This window comes from Physella acuta, unplaced genomic scaffold, assembly GCF_028476545.2.
Source record: "Physella acuta isolate Inbredline_101_S28 unplaced genomic scaffold, ASM2847654v3 ptg001197l, whole genome shotgun sequence".
Lineage (NCBI taxonomy): Eukaryota > Metazoa > Mollusca > Gastropoda > Physidae > Physella > Physella acuta.
The window spans coordinates 16155-43295 of NW_026732714.1; the positions used below are offsets into that span (position 1 = coordinate 16155).

Genomic DNA, 27141 nt, shown 5'->3' on the forward strand with positions numbered 1-27141 from the left:
CTCATATTCATTCTTAAGTCAATTAATTTAGTTAAATGACTAAAAATATTTGCTATAAAACCCGAGCAGTAGATTGTGATCTAAACTCAATGACAATTATCTGTCTATTAGTGATGTGCACAATTGTCTCTCAGGTAACATTAGATCAGTTCACCTCAACCCCCTAAAATTCATCCATTTTAGTGTTATTGGAATTTTTTTTTATCATAGATCTAGTGATTTTAAACTTATTTTCTTTTAAATTTCGTGACTGAAGAAAATATCGCCACTTATAGCAATAACTGCAACATAGGGAATACTTATAAATACCAGAAATAGAGGGGTCCTATAAGGACTGTCCAAGTGTAACAAAGGAACCTCCATAAAGTAGATGAAGTGAACACAATTTGAAGTTGTAAACAGCCACATACTCTTCAGCCAAAATGATACCATGACTTTGATGGAAAATTAGTCATTGTATTAGAGCTAGGGTATTGGATAGGGCTAGAATTATTTGAGAATTGTGAAGTTAATGACAAAATCTACAATGCTAACAAGTAGATACAGCTTATCAAAGACCACTGGTCAAGATTACCAACAGCTTAATACTTTTAGGTAATATTCACAATTACATCTGGATATAAATTTCAAAATAACTAAGCAAACTAACAATTCACCAACAAAGCAGACCATGGATGAAAGATAATTTGAAAATAATGAAAATTCAACCATTTTGAAGAAACAAATTCTGATGCTCTATTGGAGAAGAGAGTTCAGCTGGGTCACTTTAATTTTAAATTTAACTATAAAATAGAGTATGATTTACCAAGCTTGGAAATTATAGGTTTTTATAAAACTGGTTGAAAAAAAATTGATATTTTAAGTAAAATTAAAATCAACAGACAAATCAAGAAATTGTGTGACATAATTATATCTGTAATGAATCAGATATGTTATATTTTAACCTTCATTTGTTCCAGTCTATACTTGAACTCAATACTTTCGGGTTTGTAGTCTAGCTCACTACTGCTAGGCCACAATGTCCCATTACAAACTTATGGTCAAGCTAATTCACTATTTTGTACAAAAAATATAATTTTAAATTTAACTAAAGAAATTTCAGTCCAACAAAAATATTTTTATTTAATAATTTAGTTAGCCTTGATTATTATTTTGCATTTACCAGTTAGGTTATTTTACTACTCAGAATATAAAAAATAAAGTTATTAAAAAAATATATAAAGTGAAAAAAAAAAACATGAACAATCTTCATTCAAATTATGATGATTTAATTTTATTTACATTGCAACAATGTGATCAACATAAGAAAATGTATTTTTATACACAACATTATAGAGATCAACTAGTTCAGCATTCTGCAATAATACTCACTAAAGCTTACACACTACACAGGTAATTATACAGTACACCATAGATATTTATGTACATAATATACATGTTCAGAAAACAATCAATAGCATCTTTAATTGCCTCACACAATTTTTGGAAATGTTATTTATACACTTGAAGGAGGTCAGCCTTTATATCAAAACACACAGTTGGGGCTAATATTCTTAGTTTTAAAAATGAAAAAAAACAACTGTCCAGTTATGCAAAAATGTTTTAAAACTCAAGATTTGAAATGTGTTAATTTAATAATCAGAATTCACAAAACTGAATACGGTGAGGACTAAAGTATTATGTTTCAGGCCCTAGTTGTTAAATAAATTATTCCTGATTAATGTAAATATAATAAACCAAGAACAAACTTAAAAAAACCTTTCTGAGTAAAAGGGCACTTAAAAATAGTTTAAGACTGTCACTACAGAAATGTTTAGTTAAAATAAAAATTTCTATTATTCTAAGAATTATAGCAACTAGTTGGGGTAACAAAACACAATCACAAACTGCTTACTACAGTTAAAAGTGAAGCAGCATGCATTCATAACTAATAAAGTCTGATAGTTTTTATATTACTCCTCATCTAAATTATACAGTGTTGTAGTAATTGTGCTGGTTTAGCACTGTAACTTTATCAGCCACTATGTAGATATCCAATTATGTTTTAAAACTACTACTCTTCAGGCCCTTAAGTTCAACAAAGGTAAAAAGTTAAGAAAATATAGTTTGCTCAAACTAAAACAATAAAATAAAGCTGAACTTGTCATGACAGAGTATAATTTTTAACCACACAATGTGAATTAATTACAGAGTCAGTTTGCTAACAGTAAGTGCAAAAAAACTCCATTCATAATTTATAGAGGATTGAAATCTCATCATTTCATTAATAATGACTAGAACAAGAATTTCAATATAATTGAAAACCCTTTGTATCAATAGTACCATTATAATTTAAATGTCATTACTTCAAATTTGGACTTTCAATCAAGTTTTTATCAACTGGCACGAACACTAAAGACTCAAGCGGTCAATTACTCCTGACCAGACATTTTATTTAACTACTACACTGGTGGAATTTTGTTTTGATGTCTGACACATTCTGAAACATTTTTCATTTTACACAAAATTATCAGCTTCTAAGTCTGGGCCGCTTAAACCTCCTTCTAACCCAACTAATTACAGATGACAGTGACTTTCTTCGAGGCAAATTAAAGACGTCTTCTTGTCATGGAGCAGGACGAGGCTTTAGTATAAGCTTTCCATTCTGTAATTAGATAAGTGTTAGAATTTTTATCATGCATCAGTATAAGAAAAATGTTAATATGTGTTAGATAGTTAGATACATATGTGACAGGATTTGAACTTGTAAAAGGATTTTATAGCCCAAATATTACAAGTATGAATTTTCTCAAAGTGAATTCTCATACCCAAAAAAAGTTTGGTGAATTCAATCTATCTTATAAAACTAAAGATTTACAAAAGCTATGTAATATGTGGCATTTCTCTCCAACTTTATAAAGTTTTGTTTAGGGTTGGTTCAGAATTCTTCCCAGTTAGCCTAGATTTAAGAACTATTAAAATCTAAATGGGGAATTTTTTAAAAACAAGGTGCTGTTTCACTACTGAAATTAAACCTTAAACTTCCAGCAAGACTCAACAGGGTGAACTTTAAAGCCGCTAGAGTTTAACTTTTGAACTAATCAACTCATCTTAGATAAAATTATAGGATATATACTTGCTGAAGTAATAAAAAAGCATAATACTCACATCATCACAGGACATGTTGTACTCAGCAAGAAATGTGCGACACCTAGATGCAATGCTGGTTACTGTCAAGGATTGTGCACTAATCAAACTTTTGAAAAACTTATTTTATAAACCTAAACATTCAGGCTGCTATGTTAATATCACAAATCAGCCTCTAAATATACATTTTCTAATAAGACAAAACTTAAACTGGTGCACAGAAATTAATATAGTATGAAGTATTAAACAATAGCTATTCTTACTGATGAAGCCTTATATGTTTTAAAAATGTTACTAATTTGCACATCTAATATAAATCTTAAAAAGCCTTATCTACAGTAGTTTTAACTTGTAATAATCATAATAAAAAAATTATCCCCAGAGAAAATATTAAGCAATGCCAAAATATTTTAAAATCACTAAGTCATGGCATCAATTAGAATGGTAAATTTGACTCAAGGATACATGGAAGCAGCAACCACTCTCTTGTGTATACCAAAGAGGAACAAAAACAAAAGAACAGAACAGCTGATTGTAAAAAATGGATGGTTCCACAGTGATTGAGATAAACTTATCTGAAAAACAAAATGTATATTGGTTAAAAAGATGTTACAATAAAAATGTAACTAAGAAATTACCTAAAACAATTCATTCCTATAACAAGTCAGATCTTTGATTAATTATATTTGGGCAGAATTTTTTAGTGGAATCAATCTCCAAGGTATGCTATACAGAGAGGCAAAAGACTATCTTCTTCTTTTATGAAAAAATGTCATTTACTGCACTGGTTCAAATTATGAACAAAAAATATGACAAAGTAAAATGAATAAGATTTAGCTATTTTCATAAATTGAGGTTTCTTTTATGTAATTTTGTGGTAATATTTCCACATAAAAATATTTTTTTATTATTACCATACTATTTTAAAACATGATTAATTTTCTATACAGTAAAACAAGAAATTAGACAAAATAACGCTGGTTTCCTTAATGAAACAATTACCTGAAGAATTAAAACAAAAAAACTTGCCTTGAACAAACACCAGATAAAATCTTCAAGAAACAACTTACTTGTGATGTTTCAGGATCCCAGAGCCAAGTCCACGCACCCACCATGGTGCACAAGGAGACAATGATGAAAATTACTAAAAATGATAAAAATTAATATGATGCTACTGATCTCTTAGATTTAAAGAATAAACAATAAATAGGTACATGTTTTTTCTTTCAAAAGCTTTGTAATACATCATTCAGATAAATAGCAACACATTTGTGCATGGCAAGCTCTTCATTACATGCATTTATATGATTCATTTAGAGCAGGGGTCTCCAAACTTTTCAGTCCGAGGGCCGTATTAACTACCAAATTTCAGTTCGGGGGCCAGTTTCTTCCAGGCATGTCGTGATTTTCTGAGCAAGTTCCTCAGCCAACTCCAACTAACGTTTTTTTCCGTGGACAAAAAGATGTCCGCGGGCCGGATGAGAGGACCTCGCGGGCCGCATCAGGCCCGAGGGCCGTAGTTTGGAGACCCCTGATTTAGAGAAAAGAAAAAGCTGTTCCCACCCCCACCCGCTCTCGAACCCTTCAGATAAGCTTTATTTATGTAAACCAAGGGTATTGAATTTAAACACAAAATCATTTGACATTTCATTATTGTTGTAAACCTGGCAATTGGTTTTTTATCAAAAGGTGAATAGCCTAAATTTATTTTCAATTTTTAGTATACACCAAATATTATTTTGTTCGTTCTGCAAGTCTATAGTTTTGTTGACAAAACTGCTTCAAGAAAGCCCTCATCAAGCATAATCATTCTAGCTCAGCAAGAGATTGCATCTGGCATTTTTGGCATACATTTTTAATAAAAATCTTAAGTTATACTAGAATCAGGCAACACTGAATAGATCTACTTTAATTCTGATTCAAAATATTTATAACCTGAATAGGACTGACAGTTTGCAAAAAATTCACTAAAACATTTGTTAGGTCAATTACTGCTACTAGCATATTCATTTTATGAATTGACATTTTTTATTCAAGTGTGTTTAAATAACTATCCATCTGTACTAACTTTTTTTGCCACTCCAATATAAGAGATTCAGGTACATGGCATACATAATCTTTGGGATCAAGGGAATATATAACTAAAAGTTATATTTAAGATAGCCCATCTAAATACAACTATTATTATTGAGATTATTATTTTTAACTTTAACCGAAAAGAATCCATGTTTAATAGGCCTATTTATTTCTATTTTAATTTAAAAAAAAGGATTATGAAGCATTTTTAATTTTAACACATTTTGGTTTCATCATAAAGGACTAACCCTTCCACCCAATCACCATAGTTACACCAGTGTTATCATATACAAAAAATTCTGTTTTAATTATTGCTACTTATAGTATTGTAACATTGATAAACAAAAAAACAACAATAACTAAACACACTTCTCCAAAATCTGGCTGCTGGTTGATGACCACTTATAACTTCTGTAAGTCTTCTTTCAAAAGCTTTGAGATCTGTGGGAATAAGGAAAAATATAATTTTACAGTTAACAATAAATAGCACATCATTTATTAATAATTTATAAACACAAACAATTAAATAATAATTTATAAACACAAACAATTTAATAATAATTTATAAACAAACAATTTTAATGATCCCAAATGAGGGATCACGATTGGTTTTTCTGACTGAATTCATTTTTAGAATTAACATGTAAATTTGAAGAACTGAGTATAGCCCCTTCTGACACAACCTCTATTAGCTTGGACTCCAATTTATGAGGTAAAAATGTAAGGGTAATTAAAAAAACAAAACTTCATGCTTACAATATAGGAACAATGTGCTGGAATACACACATATTTCAAAACAATATTTAAATTCGATTTTTACTTGGAATAAAATTCTGTCAAATGTCATGTGTACAAAAGTGCACACTGTGTCAGACGGAGAAAGAAGCAGTAGCGTACGCAGGGGGGAGAAGGGGGAACGGCCAATACCCCCTCTGACCATTTTCAGCAAAGTGGCATTTTTTCTGGAAACTTTTTAAACTCAAAGTTTTAAACGATATTTGTTAAAAAATATTTTTAGTCGACACATCTACGCAAATCACAAGATCTCTTTTCATGCAGCAATTAAGCATAAAAGTAATAGACTAGTAGCGTTTACGTTTACAACAGGTATTAACAGCTGTATCAGTTTGTCATTCTAAAAATAACCGTTATGATGCATTGCGATGTTTAAAAAACCTCCACGGGTAGTACCACTTGACAAGAGGGGTGTTAAGTTTAAGTCCACTGTATAATGTATTTGCTTAGGAATAACTGAATTAGAAAATATTAGAGATAAATCTTCACAAAAAATTACAATACAGACACTAATACAACTGATGTGGCACCTCTATTCAAATTTACTTATGGGTGAACTGCGTAACGGTGGGTAATTTGTTTGAATTTGTTTCAAATAGTTAGTAATTATCAAAAGGTAATCGCACCATTTAAATTCTTTGCCCCATTTAAATTCTTTGGTGTATCAAACTAAATATATTGCGAGTATGACAACAGTGGCGCTTAGAATTCATTAGTTAAGAGGTTGTTAAATGGAAAGAAAACCAGTAGGCCTATAGAAGAAATATTCAGGGGTCGTCCATAAATGATGTCACACTCGTAGGGGGGAGGGGGGTCTGTAATTTTGTGACGGTGTGTGATGAGGGGGAGGTTCAGATCGTGTGACGTCACACTTTTGCATTATAAAAAAGCAATGTTAGAAAACGAATTTTAGACGTTATTTTGCATTTTAGAACACTTTTTAAATATGAATTCATTAAAATACTCTATTTTGACAGAGTTCAGACAAGATTTTGGAAAAAAAATCGATGTTTTAAGAGAAATTCAACTGCAATTTTGAGGGGGGTTTTAGACTGAGGTGTGACGTCAATTTAGGGGGGAGGGGGTGGTCTGGCTTTTTGTGACTGTGACGGAGGGGGGGGGGAGGTAAAAATCGTCCAAAAAAGCGTGACGTCATTTATGGATGACTCCTCAGGGTGGGAGAGGAAGAAATTTAACGACATTTCAGATCGCCAACAAACATTATCCAAATGTGTCAGCCTGATTAACATATTTTTCGGTTGTGTTTATAATAAAATAATCTCAACTGGAGGTGAACGTGTAAAGGGAATAAAATACGCTAAAATGGAGTTTTACCAGTGTGGACTCATTCAGGTACGGTCTACACAACACTTGACTACACAGTCTACTCAAGTCTACTGGCTTAACCAGGATTCGAACACGAGACTATGTAATACTAAATAGAATCTAGGCCTAACTTTAATTTACAATTATAGTACAAGAGCTAGATATCTAGAAACTTAGGATCTAGATCTATTCAGTTTTTAAAATTTTTACTTTCATTTTAATTTTGTTTTTGTTGATTTTTCCACATCAACATCATTTTTGTTGTGACTACGTTTGGAAATATTAAAAAAACGTAATTTAAATAATTATAAACATGATATGTTATTATGTGTATTAATAAGTCAAAATTACACTTCCAAGAAGCATAGTTTTGGTATTTTAATAATTAGACCGTTTTTGTTTTGGAAAAGGGGGTAATTACCTTCAGTTTGTTCAGCCATGTTGATACAGGTCAAGTCTAGCGAAAACACGACTATTCCATAATCTGATTGGTAGAGAGCTCTCGTCGCAGCCAATCAATGGATCTCATACTGTAAATGTACAATCGAAAGCGGAATAGCTGTGTAGGCGGATCCCGAATACTTTAGAGGGGTCATCCATTTATAACACACTGAGGGGGCAAAGAAAGATCTAGCCCTAGTGGAGTTTGGCGCAGACTCATTTCTTTCGGCTGCCATTGTTCTGTATTTTCGCCTGATTCGATTTAGTGAATGATTATAGTAGCCCAATGTGTTTACAGTGTATCGAGCTTTTTAAAACGAACGTAGGCGCCATTGTGCTAACAGAATAGCCCTGGACGCCAAATCTCATACTGCCGGAGTGCCACCCATTCAAAATTTATTTTTTCCCCCCGCAGAAACCTCCACATGTACATTCTCAACAACTTCCATAAGTTTTGTGGCGATCCGATGAAAGGTGTAGTAAAGCTTAAAGGACAAACAATCATACAACAATGGGACTGAGTAAGGATCGTTTTCGAATCCCTCAGTCCCCCCAGCTCTGATGGGTACCTAAACTCACGTTTGTGAAAGTAAAGGCGCCTGGGCATAGTGCTGACCACATTATCCCTTCACATGCCAAGGTCATAGAAACAGGTGAACTCTACTTGCCCCATCGGCCGTCAGGTTTGGAAGGGTAACCTTACTTTTTAAACTGGGGGGGGGGGTGTATTTTTATTTCCCTTTTGTTTGTGTGTGAAATTTATAACTAAGGAAAAGAAGTGCAATTAAAAAGGGTGGCTGAAAAAAATCATTAAAAACCCGTTTTAATCACAAGCTTTTAAGTAATAATGCACTAAAATGTAGAAAATAAATTATACACTACTATTTAAATAACTATAAAGAAAAGCGTGGGTCTCTTCCTAAATATTAGTAAAAGTATCCAATAGATACTAAAGTGATCCACGTTTTTCTTTAAAGTTATTTAAATAGTAGTGTATAATTTATTTTCTACTTTTTCGTGCATTACTACAAAAAAAAGCTTGTTATTTAAACGTTTTTATGATTTTTAAAATTATTATTTTAATCGAGCATTCATAGACATTGGCAAAGAATGACTACATGTAAGTTATAGCATAATAAAACACTCTTCCACGAAATATGACAAAATTAAAGCATTATTAGTTTGTATTTGCGCATTTTCTGTTTGCGCAGTTTTCCGTTTGCGCATTTTCTGGTAAGCATGAAAAAGAACATGTTTTTGAATCCAGAAACTTGTTTTAAGAGGCGAGCTGGATTAAATTATTAGTAATTGGTAACATAATAATAAAGTTTGCTTTATTTTTGCAAAAAGATTTTAAAAAAAAAGTGTATTTAGTCTTGTTCGAAATAATTTCTAATTTGTTCATGGTCTGGTTACATTCCTGATTTGGCACATAACACATTGAGACGTGATATTATGTTCCCGTCCTCCGATCTAGACAGAAAGTAGCACAGCACAAGGTCTGCTATACATACATTGCCTGTTACTTCCCGTTTGCTCCATCTCAACTTGGGTCATGTCAAGATAAGCCCGCCATCAATGCAAAACGTCCACTACTTGTGACCAATTTCAGATATCTAGACATTTGCATATTTAAACGCACGCCATAAAACAACTCCTTATTCGCCTCTTGGGTTGGGGTTAGGGTACCAAAATACAGTTTTTTTCATGCAACTTATCAATGACATGTCCTAATTTCAACTTTTTCAATAAAATATTAAAGTCAGTGGCGTAGCGAGGTCGGGTGTCACTCGGTGCGGCACTTAATGGTGTCACCCCCCAGAGGCGTAGCGACCCTTCCCGGGGACACATTTTCGATTTACACCCCCCTCCCAAACTTTCGATTTGCACCCCCCCCCCCCTCAAACTTTCGATTTGCACCCCCCCCCCAAGTTTTTATATATATATTTTGCTATTTTTTTACCTTGGTGTCACCCCCCTAAATGGTGTCACCCGGTGCGGTCCGCTACCCCCGCCCCCCTCGCTACGCCTCTGATTAAAGTACAAGTTTCATACCCATATACCCATTATTTTTATAACTTTTTCCCTTTTTAAATATTTTTTTTTATTTGACAGAGCCTATCTGGAAAGATTCCTCAACTTTTGCACTGAGATACTTGACTCTACTCGAGGTAGGTATCTTTGCAGTACCTGCAAAGTAAAACTTTGTGTCTCTTGACAAGGCAATGTTTCTTTCAAAGTTTTTTTCTCCGGGGGGGGGGGGGGGGCAAATTTCCGGGGGGTCGGACGCTGTTAAATTTTTTTTTCTATATAAACTCCATTTCGTTCGGGAGGGGGGGGGCGGTAGACTGGAAGAGACTCTGCAACAAGGTCATGACGAGACAAGTAATGAGAATCGATGCCTCTTATTGGACGAGTCACCAAAGACTTGGCAGATGTGTTCGTGTACAAGAGTTTACTCTCAGCTTTCAGAAAGTGAGCTGGGGGCCCACGTCGGGATTTTTTTATTTGGAGGCCCACCGGGTTTTTTCCCGGTAGACCGGCGGACCAGTCCATCACTGGCAACATTGACATATTTAAAGTGTTACGTAAATGTTGTTACTTCACTAATTAACACTCAGTTTATGCTATCGAGGTAGGAAAGCCTATTTAAAGTTTATAGTTTTCATCTTTACAAAATATACTGTTAAGACTGCATATATACGTAGTCTTTTGTCTGAACAGTGTTTCTTCCAGACTTTCCTCTCAGAGGGGGAGGGGGGCATTTCAAATTTTCGGGGGGGGGGGGCGGACACTGTCAAAAGTATATATTTTCTATATAAATTCCATTTCGTTCGGACAGGGGGGCGAAGAGATGCCTGGAAGAAACACCGTGTCTCAAGCTCCCCTCCCATTGTGTCGCCATTAATGGGAATCCCCCCTCCCCCCCACAAGCAGTGTTTCTTCCAGGCAGACTTTTTTCTCCGGGGGGGGGGGGGGGCGGACACTACTAAAAGTATATATTTTCTATATAAATTCCATTTCGTTGGGGGGGGGGGCGGTAGACTTCCTTCGGGGGTGGGGGCGAGGAGATGCCTGGAAAAAACTCTGCTCCCAAGAAAAAAAGAGATCAAATATTTTTTGCTGAAATGGGTATCAGACAAACCATTTTAGGCTTAATTAACACATTTTAGTCTAACCTAGGCCTAGCTTGGCCAAAGCGGATTATGGCCTAGGCCTTTGTATGCCCAGTGATCAGTGAAGTCGTGCACATCCACACCGGAAGTAGATCTAATAATCAAAGAAACGCTTTCCTTTCCGGGGTACCAAAAGTTTGGTTAGCCTAATGTCAATGGCCTCCTAGAGCAGATGTAGATCGAGACTAAGATATCACGATTTAGATCTAACTAAAGAGAAATATAGAAATCTATATTTGATCCCGTAGTGTGCAAGAATAAAACAGGTAAGAATAATAGGAACTAGATTCTAGATCACTACAGGCATGAATGTATTATAATTTTATAATATTATTTATTATTATTATTATTTAATAATATTTATTAAGTTGTTTAAGTTGTTGAAAGCAAGCGCTTGCGTTTTTGTATTTACACTTATATTCATATTATTATTAAATTATTATCGATACGAGCCGACCCACTGCGTAGCATGCCGCTATTTATTTAGTTATGGCCTAGATCTAGGCCTAGTTGTTTTATTTTCTACTTTTCAATAATTCAGAATTTGTGAATTCGACACTACCAATGCTGCGACTAAAAATATCTCCCCTTAAAACACTATCAGTAGTGTGTGAAGGAAGAATTTCCTCACCCTGCCCCCACGCCCGCTTGAAAGCAGCCCGTCCATGACAACAGTTTACAGATGACAATGAAAACATCTGGCAGAATTTGTTACCTCCCCTTAGTATCAGATAGTTTACAGACTAAATTATCTGCCCCTAAAAACTCACTAATTCCACCTGCCTCTCCTATTGTAAACATTCAGAGTGAACCACAGCTCATCAGACTGGTGGGGGTGATAACGATATGTTTTGTTGTGCACGCCTGGAGAGCGAGGGAGAGGGCAAGAGGAGGGTTAGAGATGGTGGTGGTGTCCCCATGGTTGGGCGACATAGAGAATGATATATATAGATTATATTACACAGTACATTAAACTCAACTTGAAAATTGAACTAAGATTTTAATAAAAATCTTCTAATGAAGTATCTAGACCTAATCTAGAACTTATAATCTGTAGAGCTAGTTCTAGGCCCTATTCTTTAATAATATTCTTAACATCAAGTCGACCAAAAGACCTACACGCCTGCAGATTGCAGAACTCAGAAATACACTCAACACTGGTGGTGAAGAAGAATCTAGCTAGCTATATCTAGATTCTATATAAAAACTACTCTAGTCGGTAAATTAACATAATACAAAATATGGTAGAATGCAAAAAGTAGTATTTAGATAGGCCTACTATACTAACATATCTGTTCAGGTGTTTTAGTAAATTGCTATGGATAGCCTACTATGCAATGGAATAGGTTAAATTAAAAAATTAAAATTTGATTTCTGACCACGCCCACATGTCTTGCTAATTTACCTGCAGTTACGTCGTCAGCTAAGTCGACATCAGTGGGGGGTGACTGCTTGCGTCCTACAGTTTTTAAAATTGTTTTTCTAACTAGTGTAGAATTTATCAATAATTTATTTATAATTTATATAATAATTTTTCTGTATCGATGTAAAAAATCCTGCATTTTATCGCATTATGATGATTGTGTCAGGTGCCTGACTCCTCCCTTAAACTGGGGCTGGGGGCTAAAATTGTTTAGTGATTGAAAATTTCCCGCATGCATTCTGCCATTTTGTCAGTTTGCTTTTCTAACATTTTAACAGACCCTATCGTAATCACAACCTTTTTGCTGCTGCCTAGTTCGTTTATTGTAACTACTCAACCCAATTCTAGTTGATTATTTAGTTCAGAATACTACACAATATTGTAAACTATAGGTCTACAGCATATGACAGTCTTGTGTAACTATTTTTTTTTATTAGAGGCCAGAGTACTTAACAAATAAATGTCATGACATTGACTCAGAATGAAGATAACATGGTATTTCAGTTTTAGAAGATTTTGTAAAAATAAAATTATACTCACCTATTACTTTTCTTGAAAGCTACATTAAAAAATCTTTTCATTGAGGTGCACAAAAATTAAGTATTTTAGATCTCACTCAAAGAAATTGGCATATGTTTTTAAGCCTATATTTTTAATTCTCAATTTTCTACTAGACATAGGTGTACTCAATATGAATAATCTTGCTCATTTGTGTTGGGGGCTTAATATAAAAGTATTGTTTTAGTTTGACCTATCTACTTACTTATGATACTACAATATTGGTTAACTCCACTAGCTTAATTTAATAGTTCACGAACAGCTGAACAAAGCAAATGAATACATTTATATAAAAACTTTCAAATACAAAAATTTAATTAGTTAAATTATATGTAAAATTCTAATGTTGATAGGTGCACTTGAACCTCCATTATATCCCTATCTTAACATTATCTGAATAGTAAACAAAATATATCAGAATTTACTGGTAATAGTAGTATATTTTTTACTGAGCACATAGAAAACCACACTTCTATTTTTAATGTCTATGCTAGTTATATTCCTTATAAAATTCATGTACTGTTGCCATATCATATTTCTCCTAAATAGAGATTTATATTTTTAGTAATAAATATTAGAAACTTGTTCACTTGGCATAATAATTCGCTTATCCTTTTAATGAAACAGGCCTTTACAATCAAGTAGTAGGAATTCTTAAAGTTGATATTCAGAAGAATTTTCAACAGGTTGTTTTTATCAGTGTACGTGTTCTTTTTCCGAAATTGATCAGAAGATTTTATCATGGTCAATTTTTGATGCCACACTTTATATTGTGGTTTTGATTTTGTATCAAGTCTTTTCTATGCTTTTGTATACATTCCCCGCCTAATTTTGACTCTGAAATAATTTGGTTTTTCCAAAACAGAAGGTAAGATTTCCTTGACATTTTTGTAACTCGTGGCTTAAAAAATTCTTTTTATTTATTTGTCTCACCATTATTGAAACACTCACATTTTCTTATAATCATTTTTAAAATGAGTACCTATTATTTGTTTTAAAACAAAACACAACGTATTTTAGGTTTTTATAAAACTTTTTAATATTGTACATAATTGATTAATTATGGTAACACTGTAGTATGTTTTTGAGGCCATAATTTTACTGCTTAACTCTGTTGTTTTGCTCTCTTCAAACTTAACATCATGTATACTAATCCAATAGCTGGTTGTAGTTTTACTTTTTTAGTGATGACCTTTAGATAAAGAAATATTCTGCAAATAAAAATGATTTTGAAAAAACAAATTTTACAGAACGAGATGAGCCAACCTTGGCTGCAAGAAAATTTTAAGCGCTCTTCAAGATCCAGATCTGTGGAAAAAAGAGTGAGAGTTGACGAATTCGGTAGAAGCATTCCATCAAGATCTAGAAGCCGCAGTAGTAGTAGAAGCAGGGGAAAAGGTAGGATGGATGAAGATTCTCGCCACAGCCGTGACTCAAGTCGAAGCAGATCTTATAAAAGTAGAGATAGAAGTAGAGAAAGGGGTAGAAAAGATTTTCGTGATTCCAAAAGACGCAGAAAAAGAAATGGCAGCAGCAGTAGCAGCAGTGGTAGTAACAGCTCAGTTGGTGAACGTTTAGTGGCTAGCAATAAGCCAAAGTATTTGAATGCTAGGTTGTTTGTTGCAAACATCGTATCTAAAGATATTTCAAAAGAGGAGCTCACTAAACACTTTGAAAAATATGGAAATGTGGTTGGTGAGTATTCTTTAAATATTTTGCAGTTTGTTCTAGACTACTTCAAACTCCCATTTTCCAGCAAGTAATGTACTATGCTTTTGAAAAACATTATTTACTTCTCATCACAACAGAATTAAAATGTACTTTTTTAATATCTAGTTAGGAAATGCAAAAAAAAATTTGAAGATTAAGTTATTGAATTCTTCCTTCACCTCCTCCTTTTCTATAAGCAATTTTAAAATTGACATGGAAAAATCAAGGTACATAATCATATTTTTATTGTTTCCTTAGATGTTTTGGTCCATAAAAAAAACTATGCATTTATACAATACTTAAAAGAAGATCATGCCAGATTGGCTGTTGAGGGTGAGCATGGCAGTACTTTGAATGGTTGGAGACTTGGTGAGTTAATTATCTCATCTTTGTAAATGTGTCAAGTATTTGATCGAAATGGTGTATTCTATCTGTATTATACTAACAAAGGCTTTGATAACCTTCATGTAGTTCCAGATGCTCCTGAAAACTTTATGTCCAAAGCCACAAAATCCCATAATCATTAATCTGTTATGAAATTTACAAAAAAAATATCCTGAAATTGAAACAATCCTGACAACTAAGGCTATGAAAAAAAATTCTATCAGTAACTTGGCGGAATAAATTTTTTGGTATGGCAATTAGAGCATTTGCTTGCTTTCTGCCTTTGAGCACTTGCACATCTTGTACAGTAAACTTTTGATTATAAAATGCTTTGTTAACATCCAGGTGACATCGTTTGTACAAAAACCAGAAAAATTATTTTCTAAAATTTAAAAAAATAATCATAAGACCATAACTGTTTTAAAAAAATGTCTGATAGCTTTTTCCCATTTGTACTTTTATATAAATGCTTCTTTGTGTATCAATTCTTTAGCCAACTACTACCGTGATTCAGCTCTGTAGCAGTGATCTGTGATTTTTAAGGCCTTTGTAAACTTTTTATGACCTATTATTGGTAGCTAGGATATTATGTAGATTTAATGAAGTTAAATCAATGTCCTGGATAGTACATTAGCACTGTTAAGTGAGTAATTATCTCAATCTTTACCCTTTAACAATTTCTTGATCTGATCTATTTCCTTCAATTTGTTTTAAAACTTTGAGACATGATTAACCCCAGACTGAAAAAACCTGCCTTATTTTAACTAACATTTAACATCGAATTGAATAAAGGCTGTAACTGCATTAAAATTTGTATTCATTAAATTCAAATGAAATTTAAATTAATACAATCAAGTCTGAAGATACCAATGTCTTAAAAAGATGCAAGCAATAAATTCAGCAATAAAAAGTCTTAATACATTTAACTATTCATAGTTGAAAGTTTACAGCTGTAAAGATTTCAAATACAGAAGCAGCCCAAATATAGAAGCAATTCCCAAGTTATAAATTTACATGGAGTTAAATATTATTTCTTTTAAAAAAAAATACACATGTACATAAATGATACTCAATAAATGTGTTTACAAATTTAACTTGACTTAAGTTCTTTCTTCAAATTTGATCATTCAATTTTTAAATAAATTCATTAGTTTAGAAATAAATTCTTATTAAAAGATACATGCTTTTTAATTTAGATGTAAAAATGGCCAATGAAGGGCGTAAAGAAGCTGGCGGACATCGAGGTGGCTTTGATCGTGGAGGTGGCTTTGATCGTGGAGGCGGCTTTGATCGAGGAGGTGGCTTTGATCGAGGAGGTGGCTTTGATCGTGGAGGAAGAGGAGGGTGTGTGGATATTTTAATTTTAAAATACTTAAATTACCCTTAACAACTAGAATTTATTTTTACAAAATATTGCTTCTTGTATAAATATTAAAAACTTATCCCTTTAGTTAGTTTTAAGAATATACCTTATTCTTAAAACTAATTAATACTGTAAGAGAACACCACATTCCATTTTCCAACCTGCTTATATTGGACTAATTTTAAGATGTATCTATTAATTACACTTTTGAAGTGGGCGTTTCCGTGGTAAAGAGAGATCCCCCTTACGTGATGGCCCATATGGAGATCCTTATCGAGGAGGACATGGGCGATTACCTGGTCCATATCCCCCACCTGTAGGGTAAGTTTTTTATTTGTTGACAAAAGATGTCAAAAGTGTATTCTTTTATTTGATTCCTTTAGCTAAGTCCTAGATTTTTCGATTCATTTTTACTTGTAAAAACCAAAGCAGTTAAATTGGTAATGTTTTCTTACAGAGAATTTGGATTACGTGATCCATTTTATCCTGATCCATATAGACGTGGTTATCCAGATCCTTGGTTACCTCCTGATGATCCTTACAGGTATATTTATTTCATTTATAAGAATCCAAATCAAATGGTATAAATATTGTTATTAAAAGGCAAATTATTGCTAAAGTATTGTTGCTACTACTATAAATTTAAAAAAAAAATTATGCTGGAAAAAAAAAACACTTTTTGAAAGGTTAAGTAAGGAAAATAATAATTGTTTTTGCTCTAATATTACTCATACTTTCATATTATACAGACGAGACCCATATCTAGATCCTTACAGAGACCCATTTGCCTTAAGGCCGCCACCTCCACCTGTGATTGAATGTGAAGTTTTTATCGTCAATGCTCAGCTACGGTAAGGCTCTATACAAGCAAAAGATTTTTCCCCCAATTTATCCAATTGCACAGTTTTTTGCAATTTATGTCAGGAATTTATATTTTATTGTTATTTTAATAGAAACATGAGTGCATAAACACAAATGGTTTATACATGTAATTTCTGATATTCACTTACAATAGAGCTTATGGTGAAGCAGTGGAACGTCGCGTCAAAGAGCAAAACATTATTACAGCCTTGTCTGTAATTCCTGAGGGTCGAACAGCTCCACAAATGGTTGAAGAGCTGACTGCCAGGGATGGTCTTTTTGCTGTTTTCATTAACCCTCAAAATGAAATTCACAGATCACTGACACTCAACATCTTATATGGTGTTCCACAGGGTAAGTGCTTTGTATATCTGGTGAACATTTATTTATCTTAATTGATTTGCATTTTAAATGTTCGCCTTACAATGAAATAATTTTTTGAGATATCACTAATCGCAAACGAATTCTGAACATAAGCCTACATTTCTACCTGCAACAGTTTGTCACAAGCAGGTTAGGTATTAGTTAGGCTAATTAATATTAGTAAAAGATAAAATATAATTAAGGAGAACATTCTCTAGTCAGTGGAGGGTACAATGGTACATCATAGAATAATTTGTACTACGAGCTATGGAATTTGACATCCCATTCAATTGTTACACACAGTGATTGATGCTGTAATTAAACAAAACAGTGTGAAAAAGCATACAACTGAATGAAAATACACGCCTACACTTGTGCAATATGTGTCTAGAGTTCAGTCAATTATCAACACCATATACACACAATGATTCTGGAGACTGCACCTGGATTACAAAGAGAGGAAATCTATCTGGCAATCTTAGAAACAGCATACATTCCAGTACAATAATAAGATGGGCACATTTCACTATTTCATAACACTGCCATGAACATCAGAAAGAATAAACAAAATGAGAAACAATTCAAGGGACTTTTTTAATTTTCCCCCATTTTTAGTCCATTCCCTATGTCCGTTATTTCTGCGCACCGATATACAGTTTGTTCTACAGGGCTATTTCGCAGGTATTCAGCCTTTGATCTTCTATGCGAATTTCAAATAAGTTACCGTTGTACGTCTTACCCGAAAGCCATACTTATTTTGAACGCTGTTCGATGCTTTTTTTATCTGAATTAAAAAAATAAAAATAAATAAAAACATAATGGAGAGATGCACACATGTTCATTTAAAACTATGCATGCTGCACACAAGCCGCATACTGTTAACATCTGAATTATTTCATCCAATATATCCTCTTCATCCTGCTAATCATAAAATATATTTTTCAACAATTAGTACTTGTTTGGTGTTTTTCTTAGTTGCCTTTCTCAAAAGCTATCATCTTCATTTTAATATAGAATGTGTGTTTTATAATTTATTGTATGTATTAAGCGGGAAAAAAATTATAGTATCAATTTTCTAAAAAATTAGTAGTCCATTTTTAGTTTGTATTCATTTTATTTTTATATCAAGGTAAATTGTTAAATGTCTCATAAAAATCTTAGAATGACTGAATTAAAAATATCAGGAAGTCATTATTACTTTTATTTTTTTTAATCAGTTTAGACAGTGATGGTTGGTGATTTTGATAAAAACTGGGTTCAATTAAGCTGTAAAGCTTGCTTAGGGTAACAATTTTAAAAAACATAAAATAGTTTTAAACACAATATACCTTACACCAGTCTTAGTAATACTGCGATTGATTTTGACATTTTCTGAAGTCCTTAAAGTTGGGATTCTTATTTGTTTAATGTTAAAAATAATAAACATTTTATATTTTTTTTTAAAACACTGATCTATTTATGAAATGCATTTTACTTGCGCGACTTAAGTATAGCCTGCCGCCGTCTTTGTTTTTTAAAAATTGTTTATTTCACTTAGATTTTCGTTTCTTCGTGAAGATCTTGATCTAACAAGAAATTTCTTGTTCTACACTGCACACGACCGTTATCGTATTTGCTGTGCCGTTTCGTTTATTTTTTCGAACTTACCAGACTAGTGTGTGCACATTTTGATATTTTTTACAAAAAATAATACAAGTCTATTTTTGCGCCCCGATTTTTACCCAATTAAAATTTGGTTCGTGTAAATGTACCTATGATGCGACAGCAAGCAACCATTACATTTTGGTTTTTATCTGACTAGTATTTGTAAGTAATTTTTCCCGATAAGACACTTAAAGATTTTTCAATACTCAAAAAAATATTTAGGCAGTATAGCTCTTGAATGCAACAAACTAGTAATTTTAAGTGATTCACCAGTAAAGGATTTTAATCATTAACAACTTAATTGTATGTGCCTGTATGCCTCTTTGAAAATTGCATTTCCTTGTTGGACAATTTTTAGCTTTACTTTATTGAATTTTTAAACTCCAAGTAATGAAATCTTGTGATCTAGTATATCAAACACATTACAAACTAAATTAATGTAGTTCAGCCAAGGCTATTTGTACTTTCCGCATAAGAAAATGCCTTAGCTGTTAGCTGCGTAATGTTCGTCATATGAAACTATATACCAACCGATGGACTTAGCTTACTGTGTACGCTACTTTTAAACAGCATATGCTGTTACCAAACTTCGTGGAGAGCATAACTCTTTGTGTCAAACACAGCAGTAGGTAATATTGAATAGGAATAGCTTGCTTTCAACTGTTTAAAAATGTAGGCCTTCTATCTACATTTTTAATAAACTGTTTAAATAATTAAAACTAATAGTAATATTCTCTTTATCTCCTTGAAATATTAGATTTGTGCTTAAAGTAGAATGTTGTATTTGTCATCTATATTTTCATTATGAAACCTACAGTAAACTTTTTTTATCTTTCTTTTTTACAGAGCACAGGAACATGCCACTAGACGATGCTATCATGCTAATTGGTCGCAGTTTTGAAAAATATGTTGAAGGTTTGCGGGAAAAAGCCAAAGCTGCTGCAACTCCTTTGGTCGCAACTGCAGCACCTATATCTACTCGAGTCTTTTTGCCAGCTTCAGCTGAAGTTGCTTATCTGCTTAATCTTTTAGCAGACAATCGAGCTTTAACAGTTGATGAATTAAATACTGTTATCAAATATCTTCAAGAACGTCGTGACAAATTGATTGATGCTGAAAGTCGTCCTATCGTTACAGATGGTAAGTCTTAACATTTTGATTACTAATTACTCCAACTCCTACTGAACACTTATTGGCGAATAAAAACTCATAAGCTAGTACAAGCCCAGTCTGTGCTAACTAATCATGTTTTCATATATTTAGTATTGATTTCCCAGCAAAATTTCCTGGCAGACTCCATATCTGAATAGTTGCTCAAGTATAACAATTCACACTATAAAAATATTTGTTGTTGTAAAATTAATTAATGGAACATTGCTGTATTTTAATTATTGAGTCTAAGAAGTACCTAACTGCAGTAAAGCCAACTTTATTTTATATGTAAAAAATGTTAAATATTTTTAGACAAATAATGTGTAATTTTATTCAAAGATAACATTAATTTAGAAGTGCTTTTTCCCTGTATCCAACAGATGGTTTAATCAAGCCTGTTCCAGTACAGCAGCATACAGAGGTCCCTGAAGTCCCTAAACCTGCCCCTTCAACTGAAAGTGCTCAACAGGCTCTTAAGAACAAAATTCTTAGTATTTTTAGTAGTGCTGGTGGTAGTATTCAAGGAGTTCCGCCAGCTAATGGTGCAACACAGCTTCCCTCTGGGACACCAGCTCCAGCTCCACCACCACCCCCTCCTGCTGCACCATCCAGTGCCAGCCTGATCAACTTTGATAATCCGAATGTACAGAAGGCACTTGATAACCTTATTCAGAGTAGCCCTAACTTGTTAAAAAATATCACCACCAAAGTTTCAACAGCTCAGGTGGGTGCACAGAATGTCCCACCCACAACATCTCAAGTTGGACCTTCAGGTGGGTATAGTCAACCTGGTGGGATGATGCCTAGCATGGTGCAAGGTAATCAAAATCAAGGCCAAATCAGACCTCAGTCTGGGTATGGAGACTTTCAAGGTAACATGGGAATGCAGGGTCCTCCACCAGCTGGATTTCATATTCAAGGATATCAAGGAATGGGACGAGGGGGTGGGCCTCCGCCTCCCAGATATTAACATAAAGTATCCACTATTGTTTCCCAAATAAAGACACTTTTTAGCATTTTAATGAAACTGAACATTTTCTAGAATGAAGTTGCTTTGATATTTGGTTTCATATGAATTAGGGCTATGGTACAACATACGAAGTACAAGTATTACTGTTGGCTAAAATACCAATGGCTCTCTTTTACTTAGACCTAGGATGTTGTTGCAATTTATGTATATTTGCTTGTGTCAATCTGGATTGTGGCAAAAATAAACATTTTAAAATGTGCTGTTGTACTCAGTTATGCTATTTGAAACTTTTGATTGATTTTGTTGATCAAATGAAATTTTTTTTTAAAAATTCATCTCTCAACCACCAGAAATAATAGCAAACTGGAAGACATTTTAGTACATTACATTGGCCATAATCATTTTTTTTTTAAATATCTCTAAATTGTTTGATTAATAAATATATGTTTAAAAAGTATTAGAAATGATTTTGTTGTTATTATAAAGTTTATTTACACCTGTTTACTGAAATATAGCACACAGTAGTGTATTGTTATTATTTACTTCAGTTGAACTAAAAGTGGAAACTGCACTTTGAATAGGAAAATGTGTACTTGTTTTCTTTAATGTACCTGTAATGTAAATAAAAATAATTAACTCAATAGTTGGCTTGTGTTTCACTTTATAGATAACTTGTAAACAGCTGGAGCCATTTTATGTTGAATTTTAAAAAGCTGGTATTTAAACACTTTGGATAGTAATGGTACCATATAGTTTTCTCTTGTAGGGAAATATTTAAGCTCTCTAAAACCGTGAAGTGGTAGCATTCACATCTATGCACATGACAAAAAAATTTTAAGGAGCAACCATAACACCACCATATAAATACTAATTTATATTTTTTGAATGAAGTTATACTTAGCACAGCATTATAATAATAAATTAACAAAAGATTCTCTATATTGATTATTTGTTTGCTCTAGTTTTGCTATAAGTTACTAATCTAGTACTCTAAAATCTCTAATAGAATTTCAGTAATCAACCTAATAAATACCATTTTTTGTTTTACTCATATTAATGAATCTATAAAAGAATACCATACTTTTTGTATAAGTTTACACGATAAAGGTTAACTCAGTTAAACTAAAATGCTTATTCTGGTAAAATGTAAATAAAAACTTACCCAAACAATTTGACCCTCGCACCCCCATTTTGAAAGTAAGAAGTGGATTTGTTGTTTCAGAATAATTAGGTCCATATTTATGAAGACTATGGACAGCTGTCCATTTTAAGTCATATTTGCAGTGCATATTTTTCATCTGCTTAGAGTTTTCTCTCATAAAATTTTTTATGTACCAATATATGTGTTTGATCAACTGGCTCTGTGATATTGCATACCCTGTGTATGTAATAAATGTATGTATATGTTGTATACAGAGGACGGCTCTCAACAGTAGCTGATACAATTGGGACACCTCACAACTGGATTATGCTTTACACTTCATTTAACTTTAACCTAGCTGCTATTACCTTTAGCTGAGCTCCTTCATTAATTTATTGACGTAAAAATTGTATGTTTTTGATAAAGTTAACACTGATTGACAAAATGTTCAAACTTCTTACTAAAGTTGATTGTTGTAAGTGCTGTAATTACAACAAGCATATTGTTTTTTCTCCAGATCTTTGTGAAATACAACAATCAAATCTCAAATCCTCCATGCTTGAAGCATGGGCAGTAAAGTGGTCCTAAAGTCAGCTAAAGCATCCCATGTATATTTACATCACAACCTGCTAGTCTTCTGTAGATAAACTGCATGGAATGGTAATTATAAATCACATTGGACATGCATCAGCCTTGTTAGAATCTGACACATCATACTTTGTACTTTGGTTTTTCCTTGTAGAAAAGAAATGTTTTTATGTCACCAAAAATCTTTTTACAATTTGAACAACTCTTTTAACAGAAATTGTGTAATGAAATTTCATTTGGATCGAGAACTGATGGAGTTTTAAAAAATTTTTTAACAGTAAGTACTTGTTTTATCCTATTTGTCTATCGACTGCTCCAAGAAATAGTTTACATAATTGGTGCTAGGAACAGTGGCGTAGCGAGGTTGGGTGTCACCCGGTGCGACACTAAATGGTGTCACCCCCCCAGAGGCGTAGCGACCCTTCCCGGGGACAAACTTTCAAGTTTTCGATTTGCACCCCCCCCCCCTCAAGTATTTCTCTATATATTTTGCTATTTTTTGCCTTGGTGTCACCCCCTAAATGGTGTCACCCCCCTAAATGGTGTCACCCCCTAAATGGTGTCACCCGGTGCGGTCCGCACGGCTAGGAAGTTGCATAATAATGACTAATTTTAAAATTATCAGCCCTAAACCACAGTGTTTTTCCCATGTTATTTTGGAAAAGACCTATGCATTGAAATAAAAATAAATTTACAGTAGTGTAAACGCATTTCAACATTATTTTTTCTTTATTCCCATTGACTACACCAAGCAGAATAAATATTCAATCTACCACACATTTTTGGGTGGAACTGTCTACCTTTTTTCACATTTCAGAATGATCGAGGAATTTGATTAGGCCAACTTTCAAACAATATAGATTAGACCTTATTGTATCATTGAAAACGAACCCACGTTTACCAACAGCCAATCTAAAACTTAAAATCCATTCATTCAATGTATAAGTTCAAAGAATTTTTAAAATGAAAGTTAGTTTGTTAAAGTTATAAATAATTAATGCATTAATATGTAACATAAGTATTTTATCACCATTTAGTATTTGAGAAAATTAAAGTTAATTCTTTTGCTGTGAATTCATGGGTTGTCATATTATAATGTTGTGTACCAGGGGGGGTGGGGGGGGGGGGTGGGGGGGGGGGGGGGTGGGGGGGTAGTTTTTATAGGTGAGATGGTTAACTATATGGGGAGGGGGATTAAAAATGTGATGTGGCATATGTGATGTGGCATACATTGTATGTGTGTATATATATATATATATATATATATATATATATATATATATATATATATATATATATATATATAATGTATGTATATAAATACTGAATTTTAAATATGTGTATAAGTAGGATGTTAGAGTTGGCTACATTGTTCTGGGGGTAGGGGGTGGCAGCTTTTTGTGATAACGTAAGACAATGCTACAATAGCATGATGCCATTTATGTATGGTCCAAAGACAACGCTCTTAACTTATTTTGCCCCGGATTTTTTCAATTTCCCAGGTGACGTCTATGATGAGAAAGAAAAGGTTTTTGTCTACAGCAGAGGAGGATCAATGTCTGCTGATGTTTGGGAAATGACACTTTGCTACATTTGATAGTCAGGATAGCCAGGGCAAAGTGTGGAGTTGGTCCTAGAGGTGTTTGGTAGTGTCACAGATGATCTGTGTGGTAAATAAAAGGTGGTTGTTGCTCGAGAAGATGAATTCTCCCTCTAGAGGTCAGTATTGCTGTAGAAGGTGGGTATTATTTATAGAAGGTGGGTATTATTTATAGAAGGTAGATGTTCCCACAAAAGATGGGTATAACCTTAGATATTACCACTGAAGGTGTCTGTCTAAGTCCACACAAATTGCCACTAAAGGTGGGTGTTGCCTCACGTTGCCACTAAAGGTGGGTGTTGCCACACATTGCTACTAAAGGTGGGTGTTGCTAGTTGCCACTAAAGATGGGTGTTGCCACAAAAGTTACCACTAAAGGTGGGTGTTGCCTCACGTTGCCACTAAAGGTGGGTGTTGCCACACATTGCTACTAAAGGTGGGTGTTGCTAGTTGCCACTAAAGATGGGTGTTGCCACAAAAGTTACCACTAAAGGTGGGTGTTGCCTCACGTTGCCACTAAAGGTGGGTGTTGCCACACATTGCTACTAAAGGTGGGTGTTGCTAGTTGCCACTAAAGATGGGTGTTGCCACAAAAGTTACCACTAAAGGTGGGTGTTGCCACATGTTGCCACTAAAGGTGGGTGTTGCCACTAAAGGTGGGTGTTGCCACTAAAGGTGGGTGTTGCCACTAAAGGTGGGTGTTGCCACATGTTGCCACTAAAGGTGGGTGTTGCCAGTTGCCACTAAAGGTGGGTGTTGCTAGTTGCCACTAAAGATGGGTGTTGCCACTTAAGGTGGGTGTTGCCAGTTGCCACTAAAGGTGGGTGTTGCCACTAAAGGTGGGTGTTGCCACTAAAGGTGGGTGTTGCCACTAAAGGTGGGTGTTGCCACATGTTGCCACTAAAGGTGGGTGTTGCCAGTTGCCACTAAAGGTGGGTGTTGCCACTAAAGGTGGGTGTTGCCAGTTGCCACTAAAGGTGGGTGTTGCCACTAAAGGTGGGTGTTGCCACATGTTGCCACTAAAGGTGGGTGTTGCCAGTTGCCACTAAAGGTGGGTGTTGCCACTAAAGGTGGGTGTTGCCAGTTGCCACTAAAGGTGGGTGTTGCCAGTTGCCACTAAAGGTGGGTGTTGCCACTAAAGGTGGGTGTTGCCAGTTGCCACTAAAGGTGGGTGTTGCCAGTTGCCACTAAAGGTGGGTGTTGCCACATGTTGCCACTAAAGGTGGGTGTTGCCACTAAAGGTGGGTGTTGCCAGTTGCCACTAAAGGTGGGTGTTGCCACATGTTGCCACTAAAGGTGGGTGTTGCCACTAAAGGTGGGTGTTGCCAGTTGCCACTAAAGGTGGGTGTTGCCAGTTGCCACTAAAGGTGGGTGTTGCCACTAAAGGTGGGTGTTGCCAGTTGCCACTAAAGGTGGGTGTTGCCAGTTGCCACTAAAGGTGGGTGTTGCCAGTTGCCACTAAAGGTGGGTGTTGCCACTAAAGGTGGGTGTTGCCAGTTGCCACTAAAGGTGGGTGTTGCCAGTTGCCACTAAAGGTGGGTGTTGCCACTAAAGGTGGGTGTTGCCAGTTGCCACTAAAGGTGGGTGTTGCCAGTTGCCACTAAAGGTGGGTGTTGCCACATGTTGCCACTAAAGGTGGGTGTTGCCACATGTTGCCACTAAAGGTGGGTGTTGCCACTAAAGGTGGGTGTTGCCAGTTGCCACTAAAGGTGGGTGTTGCCACTAAAGGTGGGTGTTGCCACTAAAGGTGGGTGTTGCCAGTTGCCACTAAAAGTGGGTGTTACTATAGAAGAGGTTGTAACAACTGAAGTAGTGTTGATGAAGTAGTATGTGGATGACGACACCAAGGTGGTTGCAGCTAGACAACTCAAATGTTGCCCATTAAGTTGGTAGATTTTGTACAGTGGCACTTTGCTATAATTTAAAAAAAATATGTAATCGTTTGAATCAGAAATTATCTTAAACGTTTGATAAGAAAGGCGTTTTATCTACTTTTTAAGGAATGATCCTTGTAATTGTTTGTTACCCTATCTTTGTGCAAGATTAGTGAATCATGTGTATTGCTACTTTACAAAATAAACTAAGCATAAAAATTATTGCTGTGTTATGTGCTCTGTTACTCATACTAGTACAGTGGTACAGAATGTGTGATCACCTATAGGTCAGGTTAACTTTACAGCTGCTGGTGCTTTTGTGGGCCTAGAAGTATGCAACCATTTTAAACAACTCTCATTTTAAATTTATGCCTTGTCTTTTGCTGGCTTCCTTTTATTTATTTATCAAGAGGTCTTTAAAAAAAATTAAAAAATCTTGAGCTGCTTGCATTTTTTAAAGCTAAAATAATTAACCTTTTTGGCACGAGGCTACAATATCCGAACTATGCCCTAGATACTGGCGAATAACACTGCTTCACTGGTGTGTTAAAAGCCTATGAGTCATACAGT

General features: G+C 34.4%; 2 protein-coding genes across 2 annotated transcripts; one reads left to right on the top strand and one right to left on the bottom strand.

The window, feature by feature from the left end:
• Positions 1 to 1251: 1251 nt before the first annotated feature.
• LOC131957031 (nuclear envelope phosphatase-regulatory subunit 1) lies at positions 1252 to 7832 on the bottom strand. Its single transcript, XM_059321730.1, has 6 exons — positions 7745 to 7832; positions 5572 to 5643; positions 4197 to 4270; positions 3592 to 3701; positions 3148 to 3202; positions 1252 to 2644 (listed from the first exon to the last, which is right to left on the bottom strand). Exons 1-6 carry the CDS (start codon positions 7761 to 7763, stop codon positions 2606 to 2608), a joined length of 369 nt encoding a protein of 122 aa, XP_059177713.1. The 5' UTR covers positions 7764 to 7832; the 3' UTR covers positions 1252 to 2605.
• A 3226-nt stretch (positions 7833 to 11058) lies between these two features.
• LOC131957030 (nuclear receptor coactivator 5) lies at positions 11059 to 21690 on the top strand. The gene is made up of 10 exons (XM_059321729.1): positions 11059 to 11206; positions 14172 to 14616; positions 14890 to 15000; positions 16212 to 16359; positions 16592 to 16699; positions 16836 to 16922; positions 17128 to 17229; positions 17394 to 17593; positions 20093 to 20386; positions 20779 to 21690. The coding sequence occupies exons 2-10, from the start codon at positions 14178 to 14180 to the stop codon at positions 21366 to 21368; spliced, it is 2079 nt and encodes a 692-aa protein (XP_059177712.1). The 5' UTR covers positions 11059 to 11206; positions 14172 to 14177; the 3' UTR covers positions 21369 to 21690.
• Positions 21691 to 27141: the final 5451 nt, after the last annotated feature.